General features: G+C 45.2%; 1 protein-coding gene across 1 annotated transcript in view; it reads right to left on the reverse strand.

The window, feature by feature from the left end:
• si:dkey-34e4.1 (carboxyl-terminal PDZ ligand of neuronal nitric oxide synthase protein) overlaps positions 1 to 23294 on the reverse strand; it is a 38841-nt gene that overhangs the window by 11050 nt on the left and 4497 nt on the right. Inside the window, exons 3-9 of the mRNA XM_056432785.1 lie at positions 9176 to 9268; positions 9011 to 9069; positions 6432 to 6540; positions 4959 to 5100; positions 4579 to 4751; positions 2414 to 2554; positions 977 to 1169 (exon numbers count right to left, since the gene is read on the reverse strand). Of these exons, the coding sequence (XP_056288760.1) occupies positions 977 to 1169; positions 2414 to 2554; positions 4579 to 4751; positions 4959 to 5100; positions 6432 to 6540; positions 9011 to 9069; positions 9176 to 9268 (910 nt within the window). The remainder of the gene's footprint in view (positions 1 to 976; positions 1170 to 2413; positions 2555 to 4578; positions 4752 to 4958; positions 5101 to 6431; positions 6541 to 9010; positions 9070 to 9175; positions 9269 to 23294) is intronic.

Raw genomic sequence — 23294 nt, forward strand, 5'->3', positions numbered from 1 at the left:
GAAAAGCTCTCCCCTCCTTCTCTCCCTTCTCTCCTCTCCTTTCTCTCCCCTCCCTCTCCAACCTACTCCTTCTCCTCTCCCCTCCTCCTCTTCCTCCTTCTCTCCTCTCCCCTCTCCTCTCCTCTCTTCTCCTCTCTCCCTCTTCCTCCTTCTCTTCCTTCTCTCCTCTCCCCTCTCCTTTCTCCCCTCTCCTCTCCGCTCCCTCCTCTCTCCTCTCCTCTCCTCTCCTCCTCTCTTCCTCCTCTCCTCTCTCTCTCCTCCTCCTTCCTTCCTCCTCTCCTCTCTCCTTCCTCTCCCTCTCCCTCTCTCCTCCTCCTCTTCCTTCTCCCCTCTCCCCTCCCTTCTCCTCTCCTCTCTCCTCTTCCTTCCTTCTCTCTCTCCTCTCCCTCCTCTCTTCCTTCTCCTCCCTCCTTCTCTCCTCCTCTCCTCCTCTCCAACTCTCCTCCTCCTTCTCCTCTCCCTCCTCCTCCTCTTCCTCCTTCTCTCCTCTCCCCTCTCTTCTCCTCTCCTCTCCTCTCCTCTCCTTCCTCTCCTCTCCTCTCCTCTCCCCTCCTCCCCTCTTCTCTCCTTCTCCTTCTCTTCTTCCTCCTCCTTTATTAACATTCACTGGGGCTTTTCCTTAGTTAAGCCATCAGTGCCCCCCTTTCATCCTGCAATCAAGACATCTTCAACATGCAAAGAAAACCCTGCACCAGAATCCAAACCACGTAGACTGAGGGGATTAGTCCAGGTGTTCATAGTCCAGGTGTTCATAGTCCAGGTGTTCATAGTCCAGGTGTTCATAGTCCAGGTGTTCATAGTCCAGGTGTTCACCTGCAGACCGGGGGTTCAGTACCTGGCCCCGCTCCAGCCCCATCAACCACAGCTACGTGTCAGGGTGCCTGCCAACGGAGATGTGAGCGATGACCTGTGAGGGGGAACCCGACCGGACACACGTCCAGGCGAGGGCTCACGCGGTCCCCACCCCCCCACTCACCGTGCCCGTTAGCTGGCTGCTGCCCCCCCGGCTGTGCTTTGGGGGATGGGGCCTCCAGCTCCTGGAGCTGCTGCACCAGCAGCGCCAGGTGCTGCAGCAGGTCCCTGTTCTGCAGCAGCAGCTGGTGGACGCGGGCCTGAGCCTCCATGCGGGCGGCGGTCTCTGCTGCCATCTGATCCTTCAGCAGCTGCGCCTGCACAGATTGAGTGAAATTTGATTTATAAAAGAAAAAACAACCCATAGATGCATTATCCGTGAAATCGTTTTCTTTTTTCTTGTCTAACGCCTTCAAATTCACTCACCTCCCACCTGATCCACGTGTTTTTATATCTTTAACATCGAAGAGATGGAATTGGATTTATAATCCCGCCCATATCTATAATCCCAAACCTGCATTTTAAAGTAACGATGGGATCTATTTCGGGTGGATTATTATCTCGCGGATTTTAATACGGCAGTAAAAGGTAAAATACTAAAGTAAATGTGCATTTGTGCTGCAGTTCCCTCAGACGACGGCATGAAAAGGAGCTTGAAGAATGTATTGAGATGTGCTTGTGTTCCATCACGCTGCACCGACTGCACGTCCATTACCGGGTCGGTGCTGCCCCCTAGTGGCCACGTGGTGGTGAGGCTCGCACAGGTCACTAATGATGAGAATTAGCCCTTAAGCACATTACAATTACACCATTAATGCTGTGCACCATTGGGAGGCATTGGTGGAATAAAATGTCAATATCGTGACCCAACTGCAACACAAAGTATGTGTGTGTGTGTGCGCTTGTTTTTTTGTGTGTGACTCGAATGACAAAAAAAAAGTCTAGTTGAGGAAATAATTACAGTTTAATTTGACGCCATATCCCAGATCACAAGATGACTGAAAAGATGGCATCGATGTCACTGAATAAGCCAAATACAGGTTAATAATTAATTAATTAATTAATGTGAACTGATCCATGATTGAAGTCGATCTGTCGCATTCAGGCATTTAAAGTGAAGACCTGTAAACTGGTTTACACTGACATTTCAGCTTTCACATATTTTAATCTACTCCTTATTGATTATTGGGTTCCCCTCAAGAGGAACTATCGATATGAAATAAGCCCGCCAATGGATGAATATCATCGAAGGCAAAGGACTATCGGAAAGGTCGATGTAATTATTGCGAGCACTGAAAGAGTGAATGTGAGTGTGTGTGTGTATCTATAGAAGAACCACGATGAGTGAAGCTGAATCATTAACTAGTTTGGTAATCAATGAATAGTTTCAGTCGTTTTTTAATCAAATACAGTGACAGATATGTGGTAGTTACTGCCACACGTCAAAGAAAAATAAATATCTTTATGTTTTCCTTTCGTCGAACGAAACAAGATGTTTGAAGACGTCATTCTCGGCTGTGGGAAGTCGCGTTGGGCATTTCCTGAGCTGTGTTTTCCGTACCTGTGCGACGGCCACCTGCGTGTGCTGCTGCTGCTGCTGAAGCTGCTGCTGAAGCAGCTGCAGGTAGTGCTGCGACGCCAGCGGGGTGAGGGAGCGAGGGCTGCTGGGAGCCACGGTGAACTGGGACCGCCGATCACAGTCCTGAGCACAGACACACAGAGAAGAACATCATGTTGATGAAAAAGGGGGATATCGTTAGACCTTTGACCCCAGATGAATGCAATTAAACCAGCAGCATAGGAATCACCCAGTCAGCTCGAGAGTCCCTGAGATGCGGACTCTGGCGCCCCCTGGAGCCCGAATTGTAAACCAGGGCGGGAATACTCTGAGCTCTTTATCGATCTCTCCCAATCTCCCTCCTTCCTGGAGTTTTAGATATTTTTGCCAAGATGACCTGAGAAAGTTCTGCACGTCTTCTCACAGGGAGCGGGCACAAAGCAACTGACCCGGAGGTATCAGCACTGACCACACACAGGGATGTGTTGTGCACGTGTTTTCAAGTCATAAACACATTACAACATAAGTCGGTGTAACTGCAGACATCGCGACTGCCGTAATGCAAAAATAATTTTCTTTGGCGCAGTGTATTGTAACGCCTACATGCCACCACCAGAGGGCGCTGCTGCGCACTGTAAAGCATGACATGAGAGGGGTCTAACTCAGTAACAGTGGCAACATAGGCAAACAATCAAATATATTTTGTGATTTATGAACAGAATAAGGTTTTTTAAAATGAGCTCTGCCAGTGAGAGGAGCTCAAATAAAACAATGCTGTAAATAAGAATTAATTGGAACTTTGGACCAGCATTTTAATTGTTTTACTCAATTTAGAAACGTATTTTTCATCTTGAAAAGCCGTTTGAGAAATTATGTTTTCGGGGCATGTAGCAGCCCTTGAAGTAAAAATAATATATATATTTAGTCCATTTTGAAATCCCCACTACGAACAGCATCTTGTGTGTATCTTCTGTTATTCCTCCCTCCATCCCTCTCTCTCCTTGCTTATCTCCAGAGAGCAGATGTTCGCGAACCCCTCAACGGGATTACGGTGGGGGGGAGTCTTCTCATGTCAAAGCTGCGGAGCTGCAGGAGACGACGGAGCGCCGTGCTGCACGACGTCCAACGAACCGTTTGGCATCAGAAACGGCACCGAGGCCAGAGCGGCGTCTTCCTGTCGCTACCAAGACAGAAAGGCAGGAGGTGTTTTTAAACCCCGCTGTCATCACCTGTCAGTGTCAGGAATGAAGCGGGAACCTCCCCCCACACCTGTGATGGAAGCCGTCATGAGGTGACAGGGAAGCGTATGAGATTGATAAACACCGACTGTGGAACGCTTAAAAAAGGGACAGGAAATCTAAATGGATCAGAATATCGATTCAAACTGCCGACTTGGCAACTTTGCCACTTGATTTAACGACTTTTACGACTCAGCAACTTATTCTTTAAAAGATCTCCAGAGTGACAAATCAACCGAACCTTCCTTCCTTATTTCCTTCCCTCCCTTCCTGCCTTCCTTTCTTTCATCCTTTCTTCCTTTCTTTATTTCGTCCTTCCTTCCCTCCCTTCCTTTCTTTCTTTCGTCCTTCCTTCCCTGCCTCCCTCCTTCCCTTTCTTTCATCCTTCCCTCCCTCCCTTCCTTCCTCTCTTCCTTCCTTCCTTCCTTCCTCCCTCCTTCCTTCCTTCCCTCATTTCCTTCCTTCCTTTCTCCCTCCTTCCTTCCTCCCTCCCTCCTTCCTTCCCTCATTTCCTTCCTTCCTCCCTCCCTCCTTCCTCCCTCCCTCCCTCCTTCCTTCCTTCCTTCCTTCCTCCCTCCCTTCCTTCCTCCTCCTTCCTTCCTTCCTCCCTCATTCCTTCCTCCTTCCTTCCTTCCTCCCTCCCTCCTTCCTTCCTTCCTTCCTCCCTCCTTCCTTCCTTCCTTCCTCCTTCCTTCCTTCCTTCCTTCCCCTTAAAGGCAGATGTCTAATATCTCACAGTAAATGTTGGCGACTGTGTTCCTAACGCCTACATTATTTAATTTGACTATTGAACACGTTATTGGTTCATTTAAAAAAATCCAAAATCCAGTTTACTTGAGTCAGTTTATTCCCGTGTCTGTTTCCTCTGTGTGTGTGTGTGTGTGTGTGTGTGTGTGTGTGTGTGTGTGTGTGTGCGCCGCAGCCTCTCACTATGATGGTCTGTCCGGGTCGGACCACGTTCAGTTCAGCCAGACTCTGCAGAATTTCCCCGACGGCCTTCTCACAGAGGGCCGAGCCGGCTGAAGGACCTTCTCCGCCTGGTCTTCCTCCGAGTTTGCCGTCCTCCTCTTCCTCCCCTCGTTCTTCCCCCGTCAGTTTACGACCTGCGAAGCAGAAAAAAACACCACAATGCATTAATCTGAGAACATCACACACGGGGAAGACACGAAGACACGAAGAGGACCGAAGGTAGTTTTGTGTTTGGCCTCCAGAGACTTGAGGCTCAGACAGACATCGGGTGCATTGATAACTTTATATAGATTACGTTTAATATATTCTACATGTTTCTTTGACCTTCCAGTCGGCCTCACCGTCGCTGCACGACTCCTCCGTGGACTTGTCGCTCGCCCCGTCCGCCTGTCCGTCCGCATCCTGCTCCGCGTGCTGCAGGCTGAGCTTGTGACACACGTCAAAGGCCTGACCCACCGTACGCACAATACGCATGGCCTGGGACTGTGAGGGGGGGGGGGGAGAGAGAGGGGCAGGGGGGAGAGAGAGGGGAGAGGGGGAGAGAGAGAGAGAGAGAGGGAGATGTGGAGAGAGAGGGAGAGGTGGCAAGAGAGAGAGGGAGAGGTGGAGAGAGGGGGGAGGGGGGAGAGAGAGAGGGAGATGTGGAGAGAGGAGAGAGAGAGGGGAGAGAGAGAGAGGGGGGAGAGAGAGGGAGATGTGGAGAGAGAGGGAGAGAGAAGAGAAGAGAGGGAGAGGAGAAGAGAGGGAGAGAGAGGAGAGGGAGGAGAGAGGGGGAGGAGAGAGAGGAGGAGAGAGGGGGAGAGAGAGGAGAGGGAGAGGAGAGGAGAAGAGAGAGAGAGGAGAGGGAGATGAGAGGGAGAAGAGAGGGAGAGGAGAGGGGAGGGGAGAGAGAGAGAGAGAGGAGAGGGAGAGAGGGAGAGAGAGAGAGGGGAGAGAGAGGGAGATGTGGAGGGGAGGGGAGAGAGAGAGAGAGGAGATGTGAGAGAGGAGAGAGGGGAGAGGGAGAGAGAGGGGAGAGAGAGGAGGGAGAGAGAGGGAGAGAGGAGATGTGGAGAGAGAGAGGGGAGAGAGGGAGAGGAGAGAGAGGGGAGAGAGAGAGGGGGAGAGAGAGAGAGGAGAGAGAGAGAGGGGGAGGTCAGGGGGGAGAGAGGGAGATGCGGAGAGAGAGAGGGAGAGGGGGAGAGAGACAGGAGAAAGAGTGGAAGAGAGAGAGGTGGAGAGAGAGAGGGGAAAATAGAGGGAGAGAGAGAGAAAGGGATAGAGAAAGGGGTTGAGAGAGCGAGGGGGAGAGAGAGAGGGAGAGAGATGAAAAGGTGAGATTCTTTGAGAATAAGTATTCAACAAGTGACGTCCCTCGTTTGGCGTTTGGATGAAGACACGAACACGCCGAGTCATGCTTGGCGAGCAGTTGAATACAAACGATTAATTACGACTCATAATCGACTGATATCACTTGTGCTGAGCGGCGCTCGTTAGGCTGAGTGAACTCCAGCGAGAGCCAAGACTGCAGTAACGACGCAGCTGTGGAGGCGTCTGCTCTGTACTCGCTGCACGGCTGCAGGTCTCACGAAAAAGAAGAAGAAAAAAATATTAAAAACCGTAGAATGCAAATAGCATTCAGTCACGGGGATGTGTGGAAGGGCTGCATGGCAGCAGCAGCCGGAGCAGAGAGAGGAACGAGTTCCCAGGGACTCAGCGTGCCACGGCTTCAAGGACGAGTGTTAGATCAACATGTGTATCTCTTCTCCCGCTATGATGCTCCGATGGTCAGGAGGTGTGAGTGTGTGTGTGTGTGTGTGTGTGTCTTCATGTACCGTCTTCTTTGACTTGAAGACATTACATCTGAAGGAATTATTGGAACCATCTCTCGCAATGTAGCTGAAGATCTTTAAGTCCTGGGAGTCATGTGAGACGTAGAAAATCCTAGAAAACATGATGGCAAAATTAATTACATAGAAGTTTCAGAAAGCTAAATATAGATATCTATACAGACACACATATATATAAATATATATATATTAATATATATTAATATATATATAAAAATAAATATACATATATATACATATAAATACATTAATTAATGAAAAAATATGTATATATATATATAGATATATGTATAAATACATAAATGAGTAAAATATATATATATATACACATAAATGAATAATAAAATTATATATATATATATATAAATGACATAAATCAAATAAAAGGGGAATATTTACAATATAAATATTTATATAAATACATGTTACTATACTTTTGTAGTCTCTTTGTATCTTATATTGTATAAATATATCTTGTCCAGCCCTGCACACACTGCAGTAAACTGGCAGAGCAGAGGGTCCCTCTGCAGCTTCACTGGCATGAAGCAACTCCACTGGGAACCAAATTATGACCATCATCTCCCGAAAGTCACGTGACACAAAGTGTCCTATGCACAGAACACACCCACGGTAACACGAGCAGGCATGGATGATTTATCTAGCGCACATGGTTCAGTGGAGAGGCGTGGCTTTGCCTTAAGGAGATCCTAAAATAAATAATTGACCAAACACACACATGTCACACACAAGCTGGTTAGATTTGTGATGTTAAGACACTATTAAGTGGCCACCTCCTTATTTCCATCGTGGAGATTTACATTTCCACGAGGCGGTCGCCTCATTAGCTATAATTACTCGTTTTGAGCCACCCGGCCGAAAAAATTAAAAAAAATGTATTCCCCTGACCAGAAATCATCCCGATAATATTTACCTGCTCTTTCCATTATAAACTAGAATGGGCACTCGGTAGAGTGCATACCTTCGCATATCACAAGATTGGGCATTGAATTATGAACATTTTGGCATTAGTTGCATGCCAATTGGACAAAAATGTATCGTGCTATGGTAAAAAAAGAGTTTGACCTTTCCATGACCTTGACCTTTGACCCGATTGATCCCAAAATCTAATCAAATGGTCCCCGGATCATAACCAATCATCCCACCAAATTTCATGCGATTCAAGAACATTTTGACCTGTTCATGACCTTTGACCTTGACCTTTGAACGGATCGATCCCAAAATCTAGTCAACTGGTCCCCGGATAATAAACAATCATCCCACCAAATTTCATGCGATTCGGTTCAATACTTTTTGAGTTCTGCGAAAGATTTTGACCTGTTCATGACCTTTGACCTTTGACCCGATCGATCCCAAAATCGAATCAACTGGTCCCCGGATAATAAACAATCATCCCACCAATTTCATGATTGATGTTCAATACTTTTTGAGTTTTGCGAATAACACGCATACAAATAAATAAATACACGGCGATCAAAACATAACCTTCCGGCATTTTCAATGCGAAGGTAATGAATCTCATCCTCTGAGACAGGATGTATTATTTTGACACTTTACGGTGTAATTGCTGCGAGTTGTTTAGCAGCGACCGACGGCTCCACGGGCCCCGGTGATGATTGGTCAACAGGCTCCGTCACCATGCCGACAGGCAGGCTAGGTAACGGGATGCCGCCGCCTTAATTAGAGCGTTTACTTTGGGCTCACAAGCCGAGAAGACTTGAGAAACAATCTCGACCAGTTTACTCTGAATACACTCTGTGTGGGATGCCTCCCTTAAAGAAATTACATCCCGAAAAGCACATGCTCCACCAAGTACAAGCACACGCTATCGATTATTACCTTCGCATTGAAAACACGGAAGGTAATGTTTTGATCGCCGTGTATTTATTTATTTATTTATTTGTATGCGTGTTATTCGCATAACTCAAAAAGTTTGAAACCGAATCGCATAAAATTTGGTGGGATGGTTGGTTATTATCCGGGGACCATTTGATTAGATTTTGGGATCGATTGGGTCAAAGGTCAAGGTCACGAAAAGGTCAAAATCTTCTTGAATCGCATGGAATTTGGTGGGATCGTTGCTTATTATCCGGGGACCATCTGATTAGATTTTGGGATCAATCGGGTCAAAGGTTACGGTCAAGGTCATGGAAAGGTCAACATCTTCTTTTTACCATAGCACGGTCAATTTTTTTCCAATTGGCATGCAACTAATGCCAAAATGTTCATAATTCAATGCCCAATCTTGGCATATGCGAAGGTATGCGCTCTACCGAGTGCCCGTTCTAGTTCATTATGCTATCCGATGAAAGTAAGTGCATTTGGCGCATATGGCCCCGCACATTAAAGCACATTAGTCCTGCATGGTGACGTCCATGCGAGGGCCTGAAGAGCAGAGATTCATCTCCACGCTCTCATTACCACACAGAGACACGCGGCGTGTAGAATCTGCAGCAATTGATTCACGAGGAACATGCAGAGTGGATAAAACAGACAGATTTAATATTTGTTTTCCACACAGCGGTGACCTTGAGACATGCACTGACCTGTAAATGGGATCCTGCATGATCAGCATCTTGCTCTCATCCCACGTCCATTCTTTCCTCTGTGGACGAGACGGACGGTCGTCGTTAAGCAAAGATAATTTGGCGGTTTAATTTAAATGTTTTAATCGTACTCCTCTGAGAGGTTGCCACGAGTGACCGACCGACCTTCTGTTTCCTCCTCAGCAGCACCTTCACTCCGTCCACGGACACCACGATGTTCACTTTCTTCTTCTTGATGCTCTTGGCCTTGAATTCGTACTGAGACAGACAGACACAAGATAAATCAATAAGGGAATAGCAGTATCACGTTTAAATAGTATTTTAACTATTTTATGGCAGGAAATTAAGCTTTGTTGGTTTCATATTGAAGGCTCAGCTTACACATAATTGAATTAAAACACATGACAAATCAGTGAAGAGCTTGGAAACCATTTGCTTCACTAATGTTTATTTTCATTACGGATTAATCTGCCAAATGCTTTGTTGGCTTTGCTCCCAGAGCCCAATATGACTTGTTAATTAAAAAAAGGGCTTGTTGAGTTCAAACAACAGTTCTTGAATCAACATGTATTCAGTTTATTATCACGTAAGACAGAGAAATGCAATAAATCTCAAAGCCGGAGAGACTGAAATCAACAGTCTCAAAAAATGAAGATTATTCGTATTATTAACATACATCAGAACTGCAACAGGCTCATTTTCTGTTGACTTGACTCTCTTATTGTTTCACAAGCATTTTCTTTGACATACAGTCAGTATTTATGCACCAGATATCTGAACAAAAGGTCAGCGGTAACGTGACCTTCATTTACATCAAGGCTGAAGGTCTTTCTGTCTGCCGTGTTTTATTAAATCATCTTACACACGGCCTTGTTGCCGAAACCTTCTGTATGAATAGACTCTCCTCGCCTCACAGGTTTATGTCCTGCTGCACATTTGGCTCGCTGCCAGAATCAAGGGAACAATCTGTCAGCGTTCAAACATGATGGGCAGTGAACTTTACATCAACATCTTTATTAGCTCTCCAGCTCACAATGGGAGCACTGATAAAGTCTGGTGACCACAAACGGGAGAAAAGAAAGTGTGTGCAGCTCTGACGCCAGAGAAAAAGAGGAAGGACGCTCAGATGGCCTCACGTCACCTCGACTGCACCGAGAACCGACATCCAATAGGCCAACAGACCCCATGCAGGTGTATTATGACCAGCGTATGACATTTACATATTTTTCAGGGGGCAATTTTTCCCCCCACTGCCTGTAATCCAGGAGCATTTAAAAAAAGAGATTCAGGGCACTTTTTGAAACTTGTGAAATATCATTTAACCGTTGTTCAAATAATAATTATACTGATCTAGGCTTACAGCATATGAGCAATTGTCATACAAATGGCTATAACAAGACTATTAGGCAGTAGTCTACAGATTCAAAGTGTTTTCTTAGATTTCTTTTTAAACAAAAAACAATAAAATCACACAATATTAAATGTTATTCTTATTTATTCGTGGTTATTTATTATTACATTTTTTAAATGACTATTAATTAATTAAAGGAAACTGAGAGCCATACAATGGGAGGGGTGGGATGGGGAAAAGTTTGTGTAATGTTTTTGTTTTGTTTTGATCCTTGTTTTCATCTTATGTTAATAAAAAAAACATCATCCTTGTGTGGTGATTTCTACAAGGTTATACATTTGTTTTTTGTAAAATATTTTCAGCATAACAAACTGTAAATGCTATTTCACTACAAATATTCTGTAAAAATATTTTTTTGTTAAAAAAAAAAAAAAAGACTTAATTATAACTTATTTTATAATTCTAAATTATATGTTTGTGTACCTACCTAGTACAGCCAATACAGATGGGACAGACAAAACAAAGAACAAAAACGCTATTAAATTATCGAAACTAGGGGGCATCTTTTGCCCCTCTTCATGATATCAGGGGCAACATTATATTTCTTCGGGGCAGTTTTACCCTTTGCCCTCATGTATTTCCGACGCTGATTCTGACTGAACAGTTTTACGTCATCCATCCTGTGGAATATTCCCGAGCCCATCCCGACCGAGACGGTCCGGCCGAGTGGTTATGAAAAGAAAAGTGACAAGAAGTGATCGCGCGTCTCTGCTGCGGGGAACAACACAGAAACTACAGCAGATAAAGCATTTAAAGTAGTTTGACATTCGAAGAGATGATTGATATATGAACTCGTATTACTCTCCATTGGATGCATGAGAATGGAGCCAGCTGGTGGTTAGCTTAGCATAGCATCTATTGACGCAGGAGAGGTCATCTGGAGGAACTAGAACTCTTTTCCAATGAAAGTAGAAAGTCGTCCGGTTCCTTCAGGCCAAAGAAATCCCCCCAAACTTATCAATAAGAACATAAACAAAAAAAGGCCCAGGCTACTTTTACACTTCGTACGTATAAATCTATTCTTTTTATTCTTCTGATGTAATCTTTTATCAAACTCTGCCACAAGAATTTCCTTCAGGATTAATAGTTAAAGCTCATCTTAGTCGTTTCCTCCTGATTCCAGGCTTATGAAGCTCAGCTGGTGGTCTCCTGACTGCATCTTCATATTAGTCATACAGACAGTGGTATTCATCTTCAAATTTGTTATAATTTCCAAATGTCTCCAAATGATTAGATGAAAAACCATGGGGCAAAATTAACATTTGCCATATTTTCCTCTTTTAATCAAATATTGTGTTCATACTGAAGTTAAACCATAAAAGGACAAGAAGAAGAAAATCCCCCCCCCCCCAAAAAACAATGAGATGTCGACTATTTATCACTGCAAAAGTGAATTATTCAGCCGCATGAATAAGTAAAAGTGAGAGAGGAGAGAGTGATCTGTTGTTTCAAGAGGAGGGTAAAATGAATGTCAGTGGAAGAATATGGAGGGGAGAAAAAGAAGATGAGAGTTGAGGAGATAGGAGGAGACAGAAGGAGAGGAGGTGAGGAGACAGCTGTTGTTATGGAAAGACACCCTGCCAACTGTGACCTTGTCCTCTGTCTGTTAGTCGACCTACTAGACGTGATTATATTATAGTTATTTTAATTTGTCACATTTCTGCATCTTCACATACTTTTCTTGATCTTCGTGCCTCTTTGAAATCGCCCGGCTCTCTTCTCCCAGCTCCGGATCCACGGTGATTAAAGTTTCACTCTCTAATTATACAGAACACAGAGTCCAGAGAGAGCTGATTAAATGGAGAGCATAGGCGCAGGCGGAGAGAGAGAGAGAGAAAGAGTGAGTGTGTGTGTGAGAGAGAGAGAGAGCGAGGAAACGCATTACAAAAGAGACCAAGAAACGAATAGCTAGTGGAGGGAAAGGAGGAATGCTGCAAAGGGAAGATGAAGAGAAGAAATGTGAAGTTTCATTTATCTATTTTTGTATGTGCTTATGAACCGTGTGCAGAATCTACTGATATTACAATATTTGCTCTGGGGCATATAATGAGATGAGGAACATTCACAGATCATGAAAAAAAGCCGTTTCCTGGCTCCAATGCGTTGATAAAATGAATTAAAACTTCATTTGATTCTGCATCTTTTTTTATGTCGAGCGGAACAGAATTAGATATTTGATATCATATCTGAGAGCTGACACACACATCGAGTGTAAACAGGATATTTTAAATGTCTGTAAAGAACTTCACACACTCTCATAAGTCTTGTAATTATTGTCTCATTAGTAGAGAAAAAAATTCTGCAAAAAATACAGAAAAGTTCTCTCTCACACACACACACACACACACACACACACACACACACACACACACACACACACACACACACACACACACACACACACACACACACACACACGCACACACGCACACACGCACACACGCAAAATGGGATTTTGCAACTTCATTCAAAAAGTATGAAACTTTAATATTTTCAGTGCTTTTTTATTTTAATATTCACAGGTTTAATGCTCTGGCATTTTTGTGGTTTTTCTTTTCATCATCATTTTTTAAAGAGTTTACTCAGTTTACTTTATGTCCGCTGACAGTTTTCTGAATGAAGTTTGAGACCTTCAGGAATAACACACGTGATAATATGCTCATGAGCCAATATGAGTAATATGTGGATTGAACGTGGCATGGGAAATACATGGGACTGAAGTTCTACGATGGACACTTCAAAGATGTGTCCTAAAACCTTAAAAACGACAGCATTCATTCATTCATTCACTCTCTCGGACCGACGTGTGCATTTAAAGCCGACTCGTCATTCTTCTCAGGCGGCGTAACCAATCCATTGTGAGTGAGTCGGCCTCTCGGGAGGATTTGTGATCCCAGTGTTGCCGACGAAGATCAAACCAGAGAAGAGACAAGAGGCTTCTTTTCAAATCTGATCATATATCCTGTCAACAAATATTAGCCACGACATTTTTAAAAAGCCTATGGTACGAGCGTTGAGGGAAGGGTGCGTGAATTTCAAAAGGAAAAGTCCTATACACCGATATATATTCATATTCATTGAATGTGTTTTAACTCTAAATCTGTCCTTCTGGTCACATGACGTCTATTGTTCTGTCCATCCTGGAGAGGGATCCTCCTCTGTTTCTTCCCTTTTCCCCCCTGAAGGGTTATTTGGGAGTTTTTCCTGATCCGATGTGAGGTCAAAGGTCAGGGATGTCTATGTGTACAGATTGTAAAGCACTCCGAGACAAATTTGTAATTTGTGAAATTGGGCTTTACAAATAAACTGAATTGAATTGAATATACTCACAAATTAAAAACAATATTAATCATGACATCATTGTACAGGGTAGCCTCCTACCTCAAGATCAGAGACTGATATATGTCAGTGAATACACACATTATAGAAAATGTTACACCACTCTTTCAAGTTGCACCTTCAAACTATTATTTGGTGTATTCAACCGGTATGCTGATGAGGAGTGTGACCCCGAGACGAATGATCAGACACACAAACAGGGAGGGGTGAGGAGGCTCACCTCCTCTTCCCGAGGAGGGTCTGTGAGTGGAAGCTGTTGTTCTGCAGGGACTGAAACTAAACCGACTGGCTCCAAAATAAAAATAAAGTACCTGTCAGCATCCCCTTAATGAAACCCCCCCCCCCCCGCCCCCGATTCCTTCAGGTACCGTTTGTCAGGTAATTTTTTTATGGATATTTTTAGAGTGAATTAATGGGGAAGATTCATGCCCCCCCCACCCCCCGCTACCCTTCCTCGATGCTAAAAAGCAGAGGAATGTGGGGATTGTCAGGGGGGGGGGGGAGGTGTCATTGGTGCTCCCTGTCGTACCACTAAATCCATACAGGAGTCCACAATAGGCCCTATAGATCGTAACCTAGCAACCCCTTCATTACAATTCCCAGGATTTGGGGTGTTCCAAGGAATTTCACCGCTTTCCCCCCCAGTCCCGTTCACAAAGAGAAGACTGTTGGGGAAACACAACGGGGAGACAACATTTAAAAAAGCATGGCACATTTATTTCACGTGGAAACCGCAACCGTGTGCGAGTGCTTATTTTAACGAGATGTTTTTTGATTCATTTTTTTTTTTAACCAACAAGCATTCCCATCTCAGCCCCGTCCCTGAAACAAAGACCCGGAGCTTTAATCACCGCTGCTCCGACTCGTCTCTCGCTCCCTGCAGAGTGATATTTTCCACCTCCCGGCCCAATGGGGAGGACGGGCTGAAACTCCCGCGAGGCCCCAAGCCTCCGGCTCGTCTCATCATTAGTCAGCGGGGGGGGGGGGGGGGGGGGTGATAAGGGAGCAGTTACCTCCACCGTTGCCACAGACAACGACCGAGGCTTCAAACCGGCTTCTCCATGACAGCGGTGCTACAAGCGAGACTGGAATTTACTGCAACGCTGAGGCTTTTATTGTGAAATAAACTTTGAGTCAAGTCTTAAACTGACGGGCCTTTTCTGTCGCCCCCCCCCAGCATGTTTATTCTAGAAAATTTTAGAGCCATTAAAATTCTATAGGCCGCCGCCGGCTCCATCTGGGAGCTGCAGCTGGGACTTCTTTAGATAAACGACTTCCATTACTCACGCCACCGCACGTGTGTCTGTATGCGGCCGACGGGCGGGAGCGATCAGTCCCGTCGATAAGACGTCCGGACGGAGCCGGCGAAGGAATCGAAAAGAACCTGAACTCTGGGCAGCCGTTAAAACAGACCGCGGGGAACCCTGAATGGATCATCATCATCATCATCATCATCATCATCATGTCCTACAGATTAAAAGAGTAAACAGTGAGTCAGCCGTTGCCTTTGGAGAGAAATCCCGTCCACGTGAGCCCGGGCGCAGGCCGTCCTCGGGGAGAACGGACCGCTGACGGGAGTCCCCAGTGAGGATGGACTTCCCGGTAAAGAAGGAGACATCTTGTGTCTCGCAGTTCATCTTCTGAACTGTAGATATCTCCATCGAATTCATGCACATGGAGGATTTTGTCACGTCTTAATTGATTTTGGTGTTATGAGGAAAAAACTATAAATCAGAACTCAAATAAAGTATTGCAGATCTGTTGGGTGAAACTTAAAAGGTGACATATCATTCTAAATGTAAGGTTCACATGCTTTAATGTAAAAAAACAACAACAACATGGTGTCTTTTGGGAAAATACATGTATTCATCCTGATACTTCAAGCCCCAAATCTTCTTTGTTTGGCTTGCAAGAAAACTGGTGCACTTTTGAAAAAGTAGAATATGGAAGGAGGGATATTACATAGTGTATATATGCATGTTTTTGTATGTGCCAAATCTGAAAGACGTGTTTTCAGGTCGTCCTATTTCACAGTTTGTAGGACCTGTATTGTTGGTTCACTTGTTCAGACCAATACATATTCCTTTAAACTCGACATGGCCAGCAGGCCGGTGATGGATGTGAAGAGCTGCATATCATTGGGAGATGCTGAAAATGGTCGTTTCCACTGCAGTCGTCTGGCAGGAGTCAGTAATGGGATTAGCAGGACCAACGCTGTCAGATCATAGGCTCTTAAATCCTTTAGCACCCAGTGCTAAATTGGATTTGGCTCTCGACGGAGGCGGTCGCACTTTTCTCCCCCTCTCCTCCCCATGACCTTCCCCTCGCTGCTTGGCTCTCTCGTCATGTCTTGTCTGTCTCTATACTTGTGAGACTCTCTCCGCATCGCTCTTCGAACTAAAAACCATGGACGTAATCAACTGGTCCTTAACGACACCCCATCTTCTTTGCGAACCGGTCTACAGGACGAATGTGCTTGAGTCATGGACTGGGGCATGTGGCGGTCTGGATGTGGACTGGGCAGAAGACATCTACATATGAACTTTGATTACAGGATTTCAGTTCTGGAAGACTGCACCTTATCCCAATTAAGGAAAGCGGTGACAGCTGCTTAAAAGCCCCTGGCTGCCCGACATGCGTTTGAAATCCGCATTGGCACGGAGAAGCCCTAAATAGGGAATACGACAACTGAAGCTACTGGAGGACCAAACAATCCCAATCCGTGACTTGGCCCTCCTCCCGGGCCCAGATGACTGGAATAACAACTCCCTAGATCACTGAGCGAGACTCTCTCATTTCCCTTCCCCTAGACACAGACACCTGTGGTTGTTTTCTTTCTCCCCTTTCAGCCATCTCCATCTCCAACAACCATCTTGTGGACTGAGAACTTTGTCTGTTGTGGACTGTGACTGGGGAGGACGATCATTCACATAACTTAACAAACTGAAATGCACTTAACCCCATCCACGCCTTCGCCTGCTGCCCCCAGGGTGACAGGCTGGTTCGGCCTTCTGCCCCAATGGCGGTACCGCCTGTTTTGGATCTCCCTTCCTCCTCCCCCTTACTCCAGTTTGCAAGTCATGTCTAAGATGTATGTGCTTATGTGCAATGGTGTTTTTGTTTCTCCTCTTCCCACACTGTACCCTTCTAGGGGCATATTTTGTGGCTTTTTTTTTTCTCTCTTGTGTGTTGCTGCTTCTGCACAAAAAAACTTCCTCGTTTGTGTTTTAATATGAACATTCTTTGGCAATAAACATGTTTCTGATTCTGATTCTGATTCTGATTCAGTGGGGTGTGTGTGTGTGTGTGTGTGTGTGTGTGGGGGGGGGGGGGGGGTGACCAATCTACATCCATATACTGTACAAACACAGTTACAGCGTATGAGCTACTGTAGGTTCATGTTGAGAGGCAATCGACATGCTCCCGATATCGCACCTTAAAAATAGGTGGAGTCACCATGAAATGATTCCAGCGTAAACATTTTTTAATTTTTTTAATCCATGTGTGCATAGTTATCATAATGATTGAAGCTTAATACGTTTGCCTTCACACAAGGAGAGCACTGTGGAGACCAAACAGCCGGCGTGAAGGAGCTGCATGATGATGGGAATATTAAAGTAGCTGATGAACCATTTCATAAAACAATGAGAGGTTTGAGGCCGAACGCAACGGCCTGTTAACCACACGTTGACCCTGTTTTTAGGGAGGTACACGTTGGAATCGGGGGGTGCGCCATCTGTGCCAAGAAAAGCCTTTTGGAAGAGGCTTTAATAGCTTTCAGAAAGCTCAGTCATGAGGAGCTTAAATCCGTGTCTGAGAGGACAGAAACCAAAAACAAGGGCAACAACTCGTCTAACAGGCGGTTGGGCAATGTGCCGATTGATGACAGGCAGCTCGACTTGATGCCGTCTGCACTTGTTGGGGGTGAAATCACCGTATTATGGACAAAATATATTTGATCTGAGGGAATCAAATGGATCCAGGACACAGGACTAGGATATGAGCAATGTCCGGTACGGAGAGTTATAACAAAAACACACACACACGCAGACAGAGAGATACCAGATCAGTCAGAGGTGATAATGAAACTCAAGTGGGATGGAATTATTCAAAAGGAAGAAAACCTGAATTCCAAAAAGACGCTAAAGCCTCCAGTGCATCGGATTATGCGGCTCACAGTGCCGTCTCCTCCCTCATTATCCATTCAGTACTTCTGCCCTGGAAAAGGTCGATGCGCGTGGAGATAACAATGTCTCTCACACTTTCCCTGCAGAGCGGTGCGTTACATAAACAACACGATAAGTGAGTCGCACGGCAGAAGTCTGCTTTGTTTTTTTTTAAAAACCTCTGCAGCCTCAGAGACGGAGACTAACGACCGGACGGAGTTTCACGGGCGGGAGACGAGGAGCGAGATGTCGTTAATCCGAGCGTCGGTCACACTGGCACCGGCCATTTGGACAGCAGAGGGTGCGTTGTCTCGTTAGTGGCAGTGTGCGGACGGCGGTGCTGAAGCGGTCGAGTCCATCGGGTGGGCAACAGCGGTTTCCTCACATCATTTATCCAATTAGAGGATAACAAATGTCAAACAGTGAAGCCAAAAACACAAAAAGACTAGAACGGGCACTCGGTAGAGCGCATACCTTCGCATATCACAAGATTGGGCATTGAATTATGAACATTTTGGTATTGGTTGCATGCCAATTGGATAGAAATTGACCGTGCTATGGTAAAAAGAAGATGTTGACCTTTTCATGACCTTGACCTTTGACCCGATCGATCCCAAAATCTAATCAAATGGTCCCCGGATAATAACCAATCATCCCACTAAATTTCATGCGATTCGGTTTAATACTTTTTGTGTTATGCGAGTAACACGCATACAAATAAATAAATAAATATATACAAAGCGATCAAAACATAACCTTCCGCATTTTCAATGCAAAGGTAACAAGTCTTGGGTTCCTGAAAAAGCATCCATGGACCACGCAACAAACACAATTTAAGTTAACATAAATCAAATTATATAGTGTCGCCCAATGTATGACTTTGCAGTGCGGCTGGATTCTTGCAATGACAAAAGATCACGGGAGAATCCAGAGATCACATGACCTACGCACATCCACCTCGAGGTCGGGCTTTAAGTTACGAGTGTGCGTCCCGGTCGGCCTCCAATGAGCAGCTGTCAGTTGGCGTAAATGTTGCTAAAGCGTCGGTGATAAAAAAAGAACTGGGAAGTATTTCTTCATCGAGAGGAGCTCAAAGAGCTCTGCTCAGTGGAAAAGATGTTTTTAATTAGTTTGATTGACAGAAGCTCCATCGAGTCGCCTGCCAAGTCATTTTGAAAAAAAAATGCATGGCATTTACATTTTACACACATTATTTACTGACATTTAAATCCCAGTTTAAAAAAAAACGGTCGTTGCATTCAAACGTTGGTTAATGGACCTGCACCTGTAGAGATCTGTTCTGGTCTTCTGTCCACTCGTTACATCATTCACCCATTCACACACTGATGGGAGGAGCTACCGTGCCGGGTACCACTCATCAGGAATAACTCGCACTAGTTAGCGAACTAAGAAACTAAAGAAAATGCTCAGAAACCTTCACATATGTAATTTTCTTGTTTTATCCACATATTCAACTCTCATTCAAGGAACTCTGACGACATATCAAACCCACATTGCATTCATTCAAATGGGAAAGTTCTAACTATCCCAGTCCAGCACATTTCAAGAAACCATAGAATTACCCCGAGATGAATAACGTGATTACCCACAACTCCCCCTGCTTAATGACTTTTAAATATCGATATATGTTAACATAAATTTCCATCCCCAATATTTACATCTTACCAATGCACCTTCCAGCAATCTGCGTCCCCAATCAGGCAAAAGTCAGCTGACGCGTTTAGCCTGCTGCGTGGAAAACATCATATTGCGTAATCAAGGGTATTTCATGATTCCACAACAGTGGGGAAAAAGATGGTAATATGGATTAGGTTAAAGTGGCGAGAGCTTTTAAAACCCCGGACTGCTTCCTGCGTGTTTGAACCGACACAGACCGGAGACGGGAGAGGAAACGAGAGGCGAAGGTGGCGAAACGAAAAGGAAACGAGGAGGGAGGACAAGGAGGGTGAGCGATGCAGCCGCGGTAGAATGAGACCTTGAGGCTTTCTCTGGAGCACGCTGGAACAAGATGAGAGAAGCGAGATGAATGGGCACGCACACACACATATACACACACGCACACACTCACACACACACACGACTAATAACGTTTAGAAGTAGGGCAGCAGCTCGAAAGCTTGCAGCCCTCTTTCTCAATCATTATCCAACGAACGATAACCATAATGCAATAGTTCATCTGCCCACTCATGCTCAGAGAGAACGCTTCCAGGCCGAGAAGAAGAACCCGACACGTTTTTTTATTTTTTATTAAAGTAACGTGGGGACAAAGAGTTTCCGGTTAAAAAAAGGGGAGATTTTAATTCAATTTTGCAGCAGAAGTCGAGCCTGTGTGCAGTTGGAAACGAGGGCTTAGTTTCTCCATCTGCACCTAAACTTTGAGCCCATCCCAAACAAAACCGGACGAGGAGTTTGAGAAACGGACGTGTTTTGGGGGCAGAGCTTGGTTGCCACGGAGACCCGAGGAGCGGCGCGACACGTGGTGAATTCAGACCTGCAGAATAAACAGAGCCATTCATCAAACAAACAAACCACGCCAATGAAACACACCGGAGATTTACTGAGACTAAATACAGACGCAGAGAGAAGGTAAGGACACTAACAGTTAGAGGATATCACCGTTAGTGTCCTTAGAGAAGATATCGGAGCACGGGAGTCACTGACTTATTGCAATGAGAAACGTGCAGATGAGGATAGAATATGAATATACACTTTTATTAATCCCCAAGGGGAAATTAGTTCTCTGCATTTAACCCATCCTTAGTTATTAAGGAGCAGTGGGCTGCGGTGTAGCGCCCGGGAAGCAACTGGGGGTTCAGTGCCTTGCTCAAGGACACTTCGACTTGCAACTAATGGGGAGAGCGGGGATCGAACCCACAACCCTGCGGTTGCAGGACGGCCCTCTTACCCCACTGAGCTAAAGCCGCCCAAGTCACAACAGCACTGTGAGGCTCAGTGGAGCACTAAAGTCACCAGAATTAATCTTTTGGGGAACATGAATATGTGTAAATAAGAAGTCAGATATTTTGTCAAGATCACTCCAACCAGAGCAAAAAAATATCAACCTGCTGGTGGCGCTAGAGTCAAAAAATAAAGAGTAAAATATCTGTGGCGATAATTCAGTCCGGCCCAAACCGACACGTCTGAAAATGAACAGATTGTCCAAAGGTGTATTGTGTTGAACTGTAAATATACAGATGCAAGTGTACACACACACACACACACACACACACACACACTCACACGGTATATCTGCACACGTGTCCCCTGTTCCTGGTGCCTGTTGACTCAAGTTGTGTTTGTACTTGACGTGAGCTGCAGGCTGCAGGAACAGACGTCAGCTCACGAGTTTCTGCCTCTGGGACGTCGACTTTGTCCACAACTATGAGCTCGGACCTTCTGACGTATTACAATACGACAAAGAAATGACAGCTCGGATACGTTTTTTTTCTGTCTTAATGATTTTTCACGTCTGGAAATGCTACAAACAAACACACTCTATGTTCATGTATTCAATATATACAGGACACGGAAAGAAGAAAAACACACGACTGGCCCAGCGGTGCGTGTTCAGGCGGTCAGAAGACTTGACTAACTGTGGCACTGGAAGACACAGCATTGCCGAAGGGAAGATGATGGTAGCCTGTGTGTGTGTGTGTGTGTGTGTGTGTGTGTGTGTGTGTGTGTGTGTGCAACACAATGCTGGTTGTGGAGGCAGGGACCACTCACCACCTGTCTCTCTATCCATGTGAGCAAAGACCTGCTGTCCCTCCAGTATGTTTAACACACACACACACACGCACACACACACAGTATATATAAAGGAAAATAAATGCACGATTAAACATTAACTCAAGCGCGTGCACTCGTGAAAAATGACCACGTGCGATATTTGAAAGTGAAGTAAACATGTACACCTCGGCATGCAGAGACAAATATTGTTTTTGCTTTTTAAAGCTTTTCAAAACGGCGACATTTCGTCAAGAAATATGAATCAGAAAAAATATATAATAATTATCGTTGTTTTTTTTTACTCAAACGGTCGACTGGTAAAACATAAAGAGAGTCTGGATGTCTCCTCGAGGGAGATGATGTACAGCCTGTTAGCGGCTACCGTCACCAAGGCCACCGCACCGTGGAGGACACTTTAAAAACACTTTAAAAACACTGCTCACGGATTGTGACTTACTTTGCAAAAGGAGTGTTAATCAAGAAGAATGGAACCCCCCATTTTCTCTGTGGGTTGGGGAGGGGGGGGGATTAAACAAAGAGTAACTGCACCCTTTCAAAAGATGAAATCACGTCTAATCCAGTACGCATATAGGTCACCCACAATGCTCTTGTCCATCTGCCATTAAGCTGGAATGAATACAAAAGTAAAAACAATGACCCCCCCCCCCCCTCCTCCCTCTGGCCCCCCAATATGTGTCATCATGCCTTCCTAAATAGTGCATATCCCACATTCACACATGTGAGAGTGCACAGAACGACACCCGTCCAACTCCACCCCCCCGCCAGGAGTTCATCTGCGCTCTCATTCCTCCTCTGTTTTCTAGGACATGCATTGGAGGAGGGTTGTTGTGCAAAAACAAATGTGATTCACGGGTATTTGTTTTCTGTTCATGTCGGGTCACGACTCCTGGAGCACAATCATCTGTTTTTAAGTCCGACTCCGGAGAAGCGCCTCATCAGCTCGCTGCCAACATCTGACAGTGAACAATGTTTAAACGGGAAATATGGTTATTCTCCGTTTTTTGGGCTGCAGGCGAAGAAGCTGCGACGCCAACATTTGATTGTGTGCGTTTGTGATGCATCTGCTTTTTGTCTTTAAAAAAGAAAACAAATACAAAATAAATCCGCGCAGGCAAACACACGTGAGATGAAAGGCGTTGCTCTGTCTAAAATAAATAAATAAATAAAGTTGGTTTTTTTTGGTCCACAGTTTTAAGTGAAGTTGAAAGCGTTGCGTTTTCCCACCACGTCCCTCGCGACAGACACACATCTCCTCCTGTCGGAGTCCTGACACTTCAGAGTTCTCTCCAAAACAACAAAAAACAGACTCAACGGACCCACTCTGAAACTACAAAAGAAAAAGACAGACGGTTTGCGCGAGAGAGAGAGAGAGAGAGATGCTCTCAGGAGACGTGGCAGACAGAGAGGCAGCCATGGAACAGACTCTTGGCAGCCGGAGGAAGGAGGCTGCATCCTGACGGACATGCGAGGGAGCCGAAAAATCCCATTCGAATTCAAAAGGGGGAAACATGCACACGGCCTGCCCGCCGCCTCACATCTATTCCCGCCGGCGCCAGAGTACATAGCAGAGATGGGCTAAATCGAGGTCCTCTATTTT

Source organism: Pseudoliparis swirei, chromosome 15 (assembly GCF_029220125.1).
Source record: "Pseudoliparis swirei isolate HS2019 ecotype Mariana Trench chromosome 15, NWPU_hadal_v1, whole genome shotgun sequence".
NCBI lineage: Eukaryota > Metazoa > Chordata > Actinopteri > Perciformes > Liparidae > Pseudoliparis > Pseudoliparis swirei.